Genomic DNA, 15317 nt, shown 5'->3' with positions numbered 1-15317 from the left:
TGCCTTCTCATTTGGGGCGAATTTCGAATTCTTCGAATCTTGTGACAACCGTATTGTCAAAGACTGGTGAGTGTCTGCATTTATTCTAAACAATGTTAGTATTATTGAGGCTTTGATTTTCACTGGCAAGCTTGTTGACGTCCGAAGCTTTTTATACGTACTTCCAGACTCTAGTGGCAGCTTTGGCGAAACCGAACTTCCTTAAATGTAAAATCTACCGTAACACCATCAAAAGCATTTAACTTGGAAATTAAAAGCTCCTCTTTGAAGTTGTTTGATGTTAACAAAAGTTAAACGGCCGGTCCTTGAGGCAAAAAGCGCCAGTTTCTGTAAATGTTTTTAAATTTTATCTAACGACATCGAGATTGGTCACCGTTTAGTCTACTTAAATCACTTAAGCGCATGAGCAAGCGATACGCGCATAGCATTCCAAAGTGTCACGATTGTCAACAGAATAGATGCGAATCAACGCGCAATAAAAGCAATGAGGAATGAGAGGGGAAAGATAATTTAAGATGAAGCAGTATGAATCACATCGAATTAGAGAAAAATACAGACAAAGCGACAACCCAACCAACAATTACTGAAATATTTTGTACAGCACGCAATATTATGCGGAGAAAGGCATTTTGTTGCAAATTAAGTTAAGGCCAAAGTTCAACCGGAAGTCTGTGCTTTCGAATTTGGTGGAGAGAGGATAGGTAGGCGCTGTGTCATCACTCCTATAGGCACCGGTGGATCGCAGAAGTATCGATCGCCAAGGAGACGGTACTTGCACATGGTCAGACGGTATCCACCGCCTCCTCTACCAGTGCCTCCTGGCAAGGATTCCGCGCCGAGGGAAAGAACAACTCCACTAGGAAGACATCCACCATCACGACAGAATTGCAGAGCAACGGGCTGTGGTGTTCCGGGACCGCGGGTCAGGAAGAACTTGGCGCGAATGTTGCCCGAGACATCAACTCCAGGATGTTGCTGTTGATGAGCATCACCGGTGGTTAGAGGAATACTCCAGGATGCACGAGTCTGTTCGACGTTCCAGGTACCCAACGGACGACTCTGCATCCTAGCTACGCCACCATCAACCAACAAATTCACGCGCAAGTCCTGACAACTAGAGGGTTTGGAAGGAATGAACTGAAATGGTTGATTAAAGCCTTCGAATTTAGTAAAACTAAGCTGCTGACAGCGTACCAGTACAATAGACGACTTCCTTTCAAAAAAAAACACTTTACTAACTTGGCAGTTGGAACAATTAGCATTATACGTTTAAATATATTGACATAAAACTACCAAAAATCTCAACCCTTTCATAGGTGATAACACCGAGACAGATGGGAATTTGTCCTCCTACATATAATATATACAGTCAACTCCAACTAGATTGTCAAACAGTATTGATTCCACTTTGATTAGCTTAAAGAGACCCCAAGCACCTGATTTCAGAGATGTTTGCTTCAGCATTCCTCGAGGAGGTCAGGGATGACGAAGAAGACCATTTGGGCCACTGAACAAAGTAGTCCAGTCGAAAGTCGGTGGTGCCCTTCTCACAACGCCAGAAGGTGCACATCGTTATTGGTGGCGGTAGACCCGTCGCCTCGACTGAATATTCTAGTAGACACAGTCGCGTGTACTCCTCCTCATTCTCGTCAGCAGCCTTGCTCTGAGTCTCCACGAGGTAGTGGTACAGCAGGTCCCCCGGGATCTTCACCTGATACTGCCCCACCCCCTCTCCACTCTCCAACCTACGAAGTAGAGGCACAATGAAGAAGGAATTAAAACCACATATTCGCTTGCGAATCCGTTTACCATTCTGTTGACTTTCCTCGCTTCGTTCATTAACACCAGCACTCTTGTACGTGTGGGTACTGACACAATTTCAGTAGGGTAACTTATAAATTTCTCAGTTGTCAAACTACCATTTACAAGTTTTTTCTAGAACCTTTCTAAATATTGGATTGCTAGGAAGTTTCCAGTATCAGACCACTAAAAGTGACGATTTCTAGAGCTTTAAAAGTGGTTCTACATTAAGCAAAACATCACTACGTCATTGAGGATAACTAGCAACGTTACAAGGGTTGCAGCGGTAGGTGAGCCTCAACCGGATGCTCAATAATCCCACCTTCTTTGGCTGGTCACCATTCCCAAACGTCACAGAAGGAAGGAGTTTGCTATGCATGAACAAGCGTTACCGAGACGAAGTTACAATTCCCGACAAGCCTAAAATTTCGAGGTCTGCACAGGAGCCACTTATGGGTCGAGGTCAGGTTCCAACAAATGGAAAGCGATCGCTAAAAAAAAACACTATATGTTCTTGAAAGCAGCGGTTTCTACAGAAAGCGAAATGAATGCAAAAGTATCACCTAGTGTTTAAAACCATTCCTTAAATCAATGCCTTCCTAATTCAGCACGGTTTTTTGAATCCCAAATATTTATGCGACATGCACCACAACCAAGAGGCATCATTCTCCATCTGATGCAAATTCATTGCCAAGTCTTCATTACAATCGAAGCAAAGGAACGACGCCTGAAATAAGAGGCCGCATAGCAACCTGATGTTTATTTAAGAGAAGATATTTTGCCACGAGGACCTTGGAGGACATGGGAGCTTCTGACTGCAGCTATGATAACAATACACCATTCTGTGACAACAATGTACCCCATCATACCAAAAGAGAGGACTTGAAGAATTACGTTGGTAGGAGTGGTACGTGTACCTGATCAAATGGGCAATAATCCTGACCTTGTTGACTCATCATCAGCTGCCTTTTGTGGATGACTGAACTAACAGAGATTCACCGCATAAGAGAAATAAAAAGGACATCAACTTCTAGTAAACGCCTAACGTTGTGTCGTACAAAGTGGTCGTGAATAATTAAAGCAACGCCCAATTTGTATCGCTTGGCAATGCCCGTAGAATAATTGCTTCCAGAAAGTCAGCTCGTGTATCTCACTAAGCAGCATTGCCTTTGGGCAAATGTTCCTACGAATGGAATTGAAGGCATACAATGCACTCTGCAGAGCATCCATCAATTCCAAGAAGGGTGAGGACAGTAAATTCCGCATGGAAAACCTAACCATACACCTAAGGAAATAAACGGGGTGGAGTATAGACAAAAAACGAATGATATCCCACCCTTATTTGTTTTTGAGTGATTTTGAAGGCACAATTTTTAGTAAAGGAAGAAAAATAGGCCCGTGTAGGACAACACGAATCGATGCGATTTTTGCAGTTATACAAATTATATTTCAAGAGACAAAAACAATTATTCCTGTTACCACTGTTTATCTCTTTTATTTCGGATTCGTGCATCATCGTGATGAATACAGAGAAAAGATTTTAAAAGTGGGAGATCTGAACTGAGATGAAAGAGGTAGGCAAACTTAACCAGCTGAAAGTAGTTACAATAAAACATGATGGGCGGAGAACGAAGAATGAAAATGAGGCAAATTCACATCCTCTTCCTCCCTAAAATCCTTAGGTTCAACTCTTCTCACGGGTAAACCATACTTCTTCAAAGAAAAATGCAGCAAAAGCCACCTACTGTATACTGACGCCACTGAATGGCGCCTGGACGTTGTTCATTCTCTGCGCACGGGAGAAGATGAGAATAAGAGGCTTTAGGCTCCATTTCTGCGAGTGGATTAGAAGACGCAGGTCCTCCCTAGCCACAGCTAGAGTCACCTGTCCGAAGAGTGATTGGGCTGGGCGTTCGGTGGTGGTGAAGGAACTCCCTCCACCGTTGGGAAATTGAGCTCTCCACGTCTCGGTCAACGCGATTGCGATGGGTAGTGGTGGAATTGGAGGTGGAAGTGCACGGGGCTCGGTAGAAAATCGCAAAATCTGTAAAGTTTGCGGAGGTGTCGGTGGGGGAGGTGTAGAAGTGTCGTCATCCTCCACGGCCGCTAGTGGCGCGTGGCAAACCTGGAAAAAGGCGAAGGAAATAGGCAATTTTCTACTGCTACCTGACTCCCGAATGTGCAAATATGATCGTGCTTCGTAGTGTACTTGAAGAGATGGGTGGGTGGTTACTTACCGAATAGAGGGATGATTCGTCTGAATCCTGAAGGAAGCACAAAAGGTGCATCAGGTGTTACCGCTAAGGCAGCAACAACAACAGCAACAATAACGGGGAACAACGTAAAAGATGGGGACGATGAAACATGCGTTAAGCATGGCAGATGATGTGGAAAGAATGGAAGCAAGACGAATAGCAACAATTGCTAATACCTGTTTTGTCAACTGCCATACATCTTCAACCGTTGTCTAAGGTGGAAGCGGATGTAAGGAGGATGGAATCATTGATCATACAAGTGCTTCTTTTCTTAACCTACACTGTAAAAACCTGTACCTTGCAAAGTTTGACATTGTGTTATCATCCTCTGAGACGATAATCTAGGCATTCTATAGCCCTGCAATTCGACAACAGTCCAATGGAACTCTGGTCATGACACTAGTAATACAAGTCACTCAGCGTCTTGAAACTTTCATAGCCAAGTTGATTCCCAGCTCTAAAGCTGCCCAAAAACTTTCACCTCAGTTGCTTCACCCGGTTACTACAAAATATGCTCATTAACTGCGGATGGCTAATTCTGCGAAGGCTGTTGAAACTAAGTCGAGTGTTAGCAATTAGTCAGACATCAAGTTCCGCATCGTGATTTGTAACGAGATAAAGTCAGAAAAGAAAGAATCAAAAGATGCAATAAAGCAACAATGATCTAAAAATAACTCGGATAGACAACTAAACAACTTTGAAATGACAATGAAGTTTAAGAAGGACCAATAAAGAGAGGGTGAGGCTCAACATTACCTTCCTTATCGTCAAGTAACTTCTGCTTCTGAACAAATACTTCTACAGAAAATCGTTTTGGAGTATCGTCCAAATAAATCCCTTCAAAGAAGTTTTGAAACAGATTAGAAGGTAGAAAAACGCCCAGTGAAACCAAGAGGATACACCACACTCGATTAATACAGAGAAGTCTCCTCGCCGCGTCGAAAAATCATAATACCGTATTTAGCTACCAGCTGATTCCACATCTTAGAAGAGTAGTCACTAGGAGCGTAGAGAGCGGAGGTCCAAACATGCTTCGGTCTCTCGTGGATGAACCTTTGTGGCGAGAGTAATATGGAACCTATGCGTGTCGATAGAGCTACCGCTACACCAGTATCTGCCGACATTTTCACCGAAAATTTGAGAACCACTTTTTTAGAAAAAATTTGAAGGAATAACTAAATGAAAGATAGTTTTATCCGCACAGTAATAGGCACAATACACAGTGCATGACTGCACGTCTTCAGATGCCATAAATAACACCACAATAAGGGGAAGCAACACCATTAAGCCAACCTTAGCTCCTGCAGAAGCCACATGAGATGGTTTTGAAGCAGTCCCAACCTCATCACCGTTATCTCGAAGGTCAATTAAGCGGTCGTAGGTTTCGTTAGTGTCGTCAGGCGTCTTGAAAGTATCCTCCCAACTGCCTACCACCTTGGGTGTAGGAGTGCCTTCGTCATGTTTTAATAATCCGAAGGGGTTGAAGGATTCCTCGTTCCCCTTATCCGTGATGGCCGGTGCTTTAGAAGATTCATCTGGAAGTAGGAAGAAAAAAGTGAAAAGGGTTTAATCAGCGCTTTGAATAAAATGAGAAAAGAGTTTGTTAGAGGTGATTCCTGGTATACTTCGACGATGATGATGGAAATCTCCACAAGAGGGAAGTTTTTTGAATGGGTCTAAAAAGACGGACAAATCAGTGGATAAATGAATAGATATAGGGGGTTTGGATGGATTAAAGATGAATAGATAGAGGATGGAGCCTAGGATGGAAGGATCTCGGACATAGGAATAGGTGGATGGGGACCTGAATAAACCCGGGAATGATAGCTCCAAAGATCACAGACAAGCTCCTTTACTCCTTCTTATTTGTACTCGACCTCCCCGTCGACTGGAAATCGTATCTTGTCCTGGAGGCGGAGGTAGTATAGGCACCAGGGGGGCCTTTGCCACAGAAATGGAACGGGTTCCCATGACACCACCGCCAGCGACATCTGCGATACCTGACGTGGCAGAAGAGATGCTTACAAAAGGCTTGTCAGCTGATGTATGTGGTCGACGAAAGTCGCGCGCGCTGAAGGAGGTGAGACTACGTAAAGGGGTCAGAGGTGTGGAAGTTGGAAGAGTGAGCTCAGTAGCGCCTGGGGATAGGTCACCGAAGGGACGAATGTTCACCTAAAAGCACCAATCCGGCAATAAAGATGATCTTAATGGTTTACCGTTTAGAAACGGACTTATTTAGAGCATAGTCTTAGCTCCAACTTTAACATTTCGAAAGAAATATGATAAAAAGTTGTAACAGTCTTCAGTGTAAGATCTGTTGTAGAACTGGACAGCTAGAAAAGGTAATAAAATCTTTAACTCAAAAGTGAAGCCGGCAATTAATTTGGGAAGAGTTCAATTCTGAGAGATGAATCTAAATTTAAAAGTGGAAAACCCAAGATAGGCCAGGATAGCAGCGGATAACATAAATGAACTGAAAGCGGATGCAGTGGAAAGAATAAGTAGATGAATCCATTCATCCTCAGCTCAACGCGTGAATTAACAGATGAATGAAGAGTGTGACCTCCCAACTAAAAAATAATACTTTAAGCAGGTGTCATATTGTTTTTAATAAATATCTGCAGTGAACATACAAGACGCTATTTCTCAATTTGTGATCCTATTAATAGGGTAAGCTAATGATGCTGCGATTGGATATTTATGCAACCACAGGTCTTGATTTCTCAAAACGGCATGGCTTTCTGGCCAAAACTACAGCCTCAACAGTCCTTCTGTACTCCCAACAATAAGCCTTCCTTATCTATTTCCATGCCTCGGGGAGGATCTAGGGCGCCATGGCTATGGTAGCGATAAGCAAACACTTTTTTTGTGAGGAAACATCCTGAATTCGTTTACTAATTACACTGCAAAAGGGAGACATCTGCTACTGGAGACTGAGTCTGTAATGAATAAAGTGGCATCGGTTTTCGACAAATCCTCAATTTACAGTTTTACACAGCATCAAATGGGAAAAGCCCGAGTTTTGCTTTTAAACATTTAAGCCAATGTGGTCACAAACAATGAATGCTATAAAGAATGTTCTCGCTAAAGCATATCACCTATCCTTCATAACCATCATCACTTGGCATGAAAAAAAACTAAAAAAATTCCAGTCACGCCTACAGCTCACACTATCTTCCACTGTCTTATACGGGTTTATCGTAGTCTTTGATCCCAATCTCACAGGTACTTGCAGTTCATGGAGAAAACTTGCCGTAGAAACAATGACCACGAGAAGACAACACTCGAAATTGAGGAAAGTTATACAGTAAGGCGATAATTATTTAACTGTATATTTGGTAACATGGTCTCCAACCTGCGCAGGTCATGGTTCGGCATGGCACCGTAGCTATCCGGCCATGTCCACAGCCCTTCCATCCCTTCAGCACGCCACTAACAAAACTTGCCTTTTCATGAAAGGTCTCACTATGCTTAACGTAACAAATACTTCAAGCATGTAATTTGAACGTACGTTCATCTTCAAAGGAATCGGCAGAACAGCGTACAGACAACCTCGAAAGAGACCAACGAACAGTGTTTGATCAAGTAACAAGCGCCCACACAGAATGTTGACCCATAGTTTAAATGAGACACTCCCTTCTGAGAGGTGAAGCTAATCCTGAAAATAGGGGTCTGAGACGAGATCGAGACAGCGGTTAACAATGCGAATAAGCACAAAAGCAACTGTGGTGGTAGAAGGAGGCGACAAATACGCCCATCTATCTCAAACGACTCGTAATGGTGAAACTGCTTCAGTACCTGTTGTGAATTGACCTTTGTGTGTGAACACAAACGCTATTGAGCCCCGAACCGGAGTAAGAGACAAAGGCTTCAATACATATGTCCGCATCGCTAACAAGTCCAAGACGTGTAAAAGGTACGCAGATGCATGACTTCTAACTCCTAGAAGCACGGGTGATTTCCTCCACACATATTTAGTATTTTGACTAATATCACAATCTACTTGTGCGTAATACCAACCTATCAGAAAAACGAAGAGAGCCCAGGTCTTAGGATGGTCCAGAATGACAGAGAATTGGGCATAAAAAAGGTAACTTCTTCAAACTCAAAATAGAAAGTTGTCTCAAATTTTATACTTTCCTAGCACAAGTATTAAAATTACCTCTAATGGCTTGTGTGCGTAACTATGTAGACTCAACAAAATACGGTCGAACGTAGGGCATTTTCGCATTCGCAGCTGATCCGCCATGAGGCAAAAACAAGGCACTTTTAATGGTTTCGGATCAGCAACTAACATCTCAAATAAGCTTGGCCACCTTTTATGAGTATTAGAACACAGGTCTACTTCAGTTCCAAGTTTTGAAGGACTTCAGGCACATCTACCCAGTCACCGCATTTCATCGAACGAGTGGAACATTCACGGAAGCTTTTTCCAAGCTAGTAGAACCCTCTTAATTAGAGCTTCTAATGTAAACAAAAAGTACTGCTCGTAAAGGAATTAAAACGACGTTAAACCCGACATAGGTCTCCCATTTAAAGATTACAATCGCCTGCAAGAAGTAGACATCTCGTTCAAATGTTTGTTAATCAGCCACTTCATCCCTTAACCCACCTCCTTAGGGCTGCCGTCCACACTGCATTGCATTGATGCGGTTCCTAATACCACTCGAAAACGCACATTGTTGCTGTTATTGCGATGGATAGTGCAGAAGTGATGGGAATCGGGAACGCCGAGAACGACGTTAAAATAAGGTGGAGAAACTGGGTAACCCCTCAGGTGAAACAAATTTAAAGTTCCATTAGTTCGTCACTTATAACAGAAGACAGACATGCTTCTGCAGAAGGGTAAACAAGGCAAACCGCCAGCCATCAGTTCTACATCAGAGTTCAAGTGACTAGAAGTAAAAGATGTTATGAAAAAATGGTATTTAGTAATCACTTTCCCAATCCTTTTCCTCCTCAAAACTGTAAATGACAGCCAGTTTGAAAACCAATTATCCATCTAGACCTCCTTTTAATGTCAAGTAAATCTAGTAACAGTGGGATAGATATGACGCCTTAACGGACCACCAGTTTAGTCTTGCGCACCAAAATGAACGTCAGAATAGGTGAGGCTACAAGCAGATGCAATTAGCACTGGACTTTTTTTCAAAATCAACTATGCCGACTCATTCAAAAGAAGACCAATTTAAGCATTGAGATCCGTCAAGATAAACTAAAAGGATCAAAATGAGAAAGACGGGGTGGCCAAAAAAGTTGGTGAGGTTCTCGGTGGTTTACAATAGTTATTTTATATGACATGTGAGAACTTGTAAAACATATGGGATTGTTTTAATGCGCGCGCTAGGCTGCAGAAATCAGTTCCAGTCAATTGTGACCTCTACCATCTTCCTCCTGATTTGAACCCTCATACCGTCGAATATCCATTGAACTCGGTGCACGTGATCGGTCTGTTGCAAAGCTGAAGAAACATCCCGTCAAATTTTCTGTGTAATCTTTGGCGAAGGTGCAGCATGGGGTAGCAAAACGTACCGCCCAGAATCAAATGGTTGAGTTGCTCCGATTTTGGCGGTGAATCATTCAGAGGTGGATGCGTCGCACTGAGGAGGAGGGGGGAGAGGAGAGGGAAACTTTCTATTCTTCATCATGAAAGAATTATTAGGATTTAGAATAGTAGTGAGTGGTTAGTGCGCCAAAAACACCTTCAAGCCGAGCGTGTAGCGATGTTAGAACAAGTATTCTGCAGACACATCAACTTGGAAGAGAATGCCTGGGGAGCTGGTAAGCAAATGAGTCCCATCAATATGGACTAACGGGTGATGGGAGGCCTCAAGGACTATCAATTCGTTCTTCGCTTTTTTCATGTACTTTATGATATGAAACGTGATGTTGTGAGGGCATAACTTGCTTACTGACCGAAAAAATGACTGACTGAATGATTTGTGATAAAAAGGAGCTTTGTATTTGAATGTCAAGTAAACAAACAAATTGTGGGTTATAATCACTAATCCACCACAAACCCCCAAGCCACTCATTCACTTGCCGCCTCATCTCCAGAAAGCTAGCCTTGATCTGCTCGAGCGTATGGTGCAAAGCTGGTGTGATTGTCCACAGTGCACTTCTTGCCGAAGCCCAAATAATAATATGGACGGGATTATTCTACATGGTATGACACCATACGAAACAAAATAATCAGACTAGCCAACGAGTAAGAAGAGTTTGTTGTTCTTAAAAGACAACACAAGTCCACATACCTCACATCGCCGCATGGTTCACCCGTGAGAAGAGTTGAACGTAAGGCCTAGAGGGAGGAAGAGGGCGAGAAAATGCCTCATCTTCATCCTCCATACTTCCTTGGTTAAATTTATCAAAGTAATAATTACTCTTCATTGGCATAAGCACTGGGACATCAGGATGCAAAATGGTCACTTTAGAAATAGAATTGAGAGGAGGTGACAGGTCTGTTTCTTGGCTACCCTGCATAAAGGACCAAATAAATTACTTGTGAGTAGTTTAATAAGTGCTCCAGGGTTTCATCTGAAGTCCCTTCTTTAATCATCAGCTCTACAATTATTGGGGATGGGGTGGATGAGGCTGCACCTACCTAGATTCGTCTACGTAAGCGACGTCATTCAACAGAGATGAAATTCATCAAAATAAGCATTAAAAGTAGCAATATAAATGCGGTCAAGATCAGCTACCACCGATACCCAAGGCTAACTACATCGTAGAGAGCTAGTTTCGTAAATACCCACCAGTTCAGCACTAGAAACTTGGAGAAAAAGGATAAAATCAGTAAACAGACAAAACTGTGCTGATTTACGCTATTGATTTTGTAAAAAGGACTATTAAAACTCACCATTTTAGGATTCGACTGATGATGTGGTTAAAAAAGCCTAAGGAATACAATCGACAAATGACATCCAATCAAGGTAGAAGTAGAAATGTGAAAGCAACAGGCCGCTCAAACAAGCCAAATTAAGGGAATCCAGATATCTTAGAAATGGAATATTCCAACCTTTTTAAACCTTCCACAACCTCAAGAATAGCTCTATGTGGGTAAGGGATAAAAGGTAAAGCAGACGCACCTTTAAACCCTTGAAGGTCTTCTCACTGGGACTGCTGCTGCCACTGCTAGAATTAGAACTTGAAGACGGAGGTCTCGAATGCTCACTGGCCCACGGATTAGCTGGACGAATATTGTAGCCGTCATCGTCCACCTTGGGACAAGTGGATGTGGATGGCTGTACTACCTTGGAGGTCTTTTCACAGGGACTGTTGGCTAGAAGAGAGGAGAGAGAAGATCACACATTATTTCCAATCGATCATACCTAGACAAGTCACATTGAACTCCATCCAAATCAACATTTGGAGGTCTTTTCACTGCTAGACTTGTACATGCCGCATATTGAACAATATACTGATCTTCTCTGGCGCCCTTCTAAGGATGACCAGCCAAAGTGCTCCACATTTTCACGAGCCAAAGTACCATATTGGCTTCCCATCCCATGCGCTACATTATTTACACACTCGTTCGCCCCTAGTAATAATTACAATTCGCAGGAAACTTCCGATGCTAGAAGCAGAGAAATGCTCAGTGGGGGAGCCAAGGACAATACTTCAAATAATAGGGGTATTCGCTCGAATACACAAGCCTTTTAGTTATCTCACAATTCGGCTATCATGCTGGCAGCCTCTATAGGGCAATAATAAAGGCACCTCTAGCCTTTAAGACCTCAGTGTCTTCAAGAATGAATTGGGAGGTGCAGACGAATGCATATGCAAAGTGTGACCGCTTAAAAAAGAAAGTGGTAGGTCGTTTGAAGGAATTATAAATTACAGAAATGTAATATTTATTCGATTTTAATACTTTATATACTGTTCTAATATTTGCTCAATTTCGAGTAGAGGAGCCAAATACTATGTCTTAGATGTTTACTTTTGACTGAGAGTTGACAGCTAAATGCTTCTATATAACTTATCATTGACAGAAGGGACGATTCCGCTTAATTTCAAGTAAAACTAAAGGTCTTTTGCAAAAAAGCCCGTAACGTTGATAGTTGCGTCGCCTGTTTTTCCCTCATTAGTGTCGCTGATCTCCTTGACGAATTTAAATTTGGATTCAAGGATGTGAAAGCTTTCCGTCAAATTAATTGCATAAAATTTGAAGGCGGCGTGGTGGTAAAACATGATACGAAGAAACAAATAGATTCACGAATGTAAACTTGGTGATGAATCCATGGAAAAGCGAGCAGATCAAGTTTATGAGAGAATATTCTTGATAATGAATAAATTAGGTGTCGCTATTGAGAATAGTTCGAGACTACAGTGCCAAAAAAACCAATTCCGGTCATGAGTAGTGGGGAAGAAAATGAAGTATATCTTCTACATTAACATCAAATAGGGTTGAAAAGTCGTAGCAGCAAATGGGTCCGACACGCATACATTGGTAGATGACAATAAATTCCAGACTATCAATTTGTTCTTCATTTCTTTCGTACACTTTATAAAAACGTATATTTGGGATAGGGTTTTCTGTTAACTGATTGACCAGCTTGTGATGAAAAGTACCTCTGCATTCCAACTTAAATAAACAGATCGCTGGTGTGCGTGCGTGCGCGAGTATTCGCGATAAATTGTAAACGAATTGTCAGAATTGATCACCTGCTCAGGGCCAAGCGACAATTATGACTGAAATCATCTCCACTCGGTGATAGGATAGAGCTCAAAAATGTGCAAGGGAAAGAAACAGTCTCACCGAGGTATAACCAGGATTGGTCGATAACGGGAGAAAGTTCCATTCGTATTCTCACATGACAGACGCAATATGCGATTTTGTATACAAATTACAGCCAGAGAGGAGAATTCTCATGGATGTCCCGTGCAAATAACCCCAGGAAAGCCGTTCACAACTATTCTAAAAGAATCTGAATCCTCAAGCCGAAATTAATACCCTTCTGACACGATACCATCACAGCAGAAAATATGAAGGACACAAATAATTTTACTACCAAAGACACCCCAACAATCAAGCTATATGAACTCGTACAAAAGTAAATCAAAAAGATCTGCAATTTATCCCCTGTTCTTTACTAAGAACGAATAAAAACGCCCTTATTCATGGCGAGATGAGTCAACTGTTGGCATAAAAGCAAGTTTTCCAGAAATACTTAGGGAACCTCAGCAAAGTGAAAGAAAAAAGCTAACACATTAACACAGAAGCAGGCAAACTAGCAAAGAAACAACATCTTCCCAGTTTTATTTACACTCAAGTGACTTAATATTTATTTATACCATTTAATCACGCCAATTTCCAGTCTACAATATCTTTACTTGACAGCAGGGCAGTTCAGACACTCCCATAGCTTCCCAGCCAATCTGCCCATTAACAATGCTCTTCCCTACCATTAGGCATTGACATGGCCGTTCCTACGTAGTGCTGCTTTTATATAGCTAAGTAGCTATCCACACAATGCATTTCAAGGATAGGGGCAATAAAATGATAACTTGCAAGTCTTTCTCGGTAGACGAGCAAGATTTCGGACAGTCGCCAGTCTCTGTGCAAACGATCCCGTTGTACTCCCGCTTGAATTCACACTCACAGTGTCTCCCTCAAGTCCAGCCGAGTTCTGGCGATTTCGACGCTGGAAAATGGCGCCAGCTCGTCGACCCAACCCATTGCTATGCGTTCCATTGATTTCACTTAAGGAACTCTGCCAGGAGGGATCCAAGGGGCTTTGGTGACTGGTTACTGGGCTTTCCTGACTACCGAAAGCTGAATATAAAAACAAAGATAGTTTTCTTATGGTCAAGAGAGGAAGTTAAGAGGGGTGTCTAAGTTAAACTGAGACCATCAATTTTATAGATATGGTAAAAAGCACGTTGGTGCAGCGTTATTACATGCAGAAGTGACGGGTGCACCATATTAGCAATAGCCGTGGGCTGAGCCGACCTATAAAAAATCAAATAAGACGACATGCAAGTGACGGTGAGCACATGAATGGACTAAGCTGCCCAAGCATTAGTTAAATGCTGAGACAAGTACATATTTATATATATGTAGACAGGACCAAGTAGAAAAAATAACAGTTTCCAGTCTTATGCATGGGCTCTTTCACTGCATACACCTAAAAGTCCCTATTTCACTTAAACGTCTCTCATAAGAAGGTGGAGCAAACCAACCTGGGAGGGCGGAAGCAGCACGAAGACTATTCAAATCAGAAGTAAGACACGATGGACAGGGAGTGGACGATTGTGAAGTCAAGCCAGCATCAATGATGCCACCACCGCCGGCTTCAGCTGTAGTGTTCGGAAAGGCTGCAGCGACCTCCACATCTTCGAATTCAGCAGGAAGAGGTTCCAGACACCCTGTTCCACGTTCTTCGATCATATTAAATAGAAGATGATTGGGTGTGAGTTCCAGAGAGCGTTGTTGGTTGAAATCGGTGGCGAGAGAGAGGTCAGCGCTGCGGGACTGGACTAGAGCTTCAGAAAATCGACCAAAAAACTCACACATTCGAGTAAGGTGAGTGACTTCCATGTCCTAAAGGAGGAAATAAAGCCTAACAAAGTTAATTCTCACCTCGAAGTGGCTGCAAGATAGGCGCATTTTATCGACGAATTGGAGCCTTAGGTTGTTGTACTTCTCCACGGAATACTTATACTCGTCTTGAGCTTTCTTAAGCTTTGTTTCGGCCTTCTCTACATCTCGAGCAGAGTGAGTCTCATTTAAACGAATCCTCTCGTATTCTTTGTAACGCGTGTGATAAAGCTCCTTGGCTTTTTGCAAATGAGTTGTAGCAACCTTAAAACAGTTTTACACAATTTATTGCAGAATTTAGAAGAGGTAGCCTAAGCAGCAAAACTTACCTGGAAGGAATGCACAACTTCCTGCGTACCAGTCTCGTTCTCCTTTAAATTTCGTTGTTTTTTCTGTAACTCTTCCAAATACTTTTGAACATCTCTCCAGATAGTCAGACGTTCTGACTCGAGGTTACTTCGCAGAGAGATAGATTGTTCTAGGAACGAGGAAAACAACGACCACCACAACTTCAAACCTCCAGCAGAACCGTAAGAAGCGGCTTGCTTTGAAAGTTTACAAAGGGCTTTTGCGTAATTTTCTTCGATTGTATTGACGTCACGAAGGAAATCACAAAACTCGCTAGTGTTTTTGAAAGTGGACTTCATATTTTGAGAAAGAGACTCGAAGCCCATGTTCTTCTCACCCCAAAAAGCATGCGAAAACAAACCGTCAACGCTCAT

General features: G+C 42.4%; 1 protein-coding gene across 1 annotated transcript; it reads right to left on the bottom strand. All coding sequences in view use genetic code 11, as the record gives it.

Moving 5' to 3' along the window:
* Nucleotides 1-657: 657 nt before the first annotated feature.
* Nucleotides 658-15317, bottom strand: EGR_03763 (FCH domain-containing protein; the record flags this gene model as incomplete). Its single annotated transcript, XM_024493012.1, has 15 exons — nucleotides 658-1114; nucleotides 1437-1745; nucleotides 3546-3925; nucleotides 5349-5590; nucleotides 5933-6227; nucleotides 8668-8816; nucleotides 9440-9550; nucleotides 9588-9655; nucleotides 10310-10356; nucleotides 11144-11337; nucleotides 11400-11496; nucleotides 13658-13830; nucleotides 14238-14598; nucleotides 14638-14859; nucleotides 14925-15317. The coding sequence occupies 15 exons, from the start codon at nucleotides 15315-15317 to the stop codon at nucleotides 658-660; spliced, it is 3498 nt and encodes a 1165-aa protein (XP_024352669.1).

Source organism: Echinococcus granulosus (assembly GCF_000524195.1).
Source record: "Echinococcus granulosus chromosome Unknown EG_S00020, whole genome shotgun sequence".
Taxonomy (NCBI): domain Eukaryota; kingdom Metazoa; phylum Platyhelminthes; class Cestoda; order Cyclophyllidea; family Taeniidae; genus Echinococcus; species Echinococcus granulosus.
This window is presented reverse-complemented; position numbering and strand designations above follow the sequence as displayed.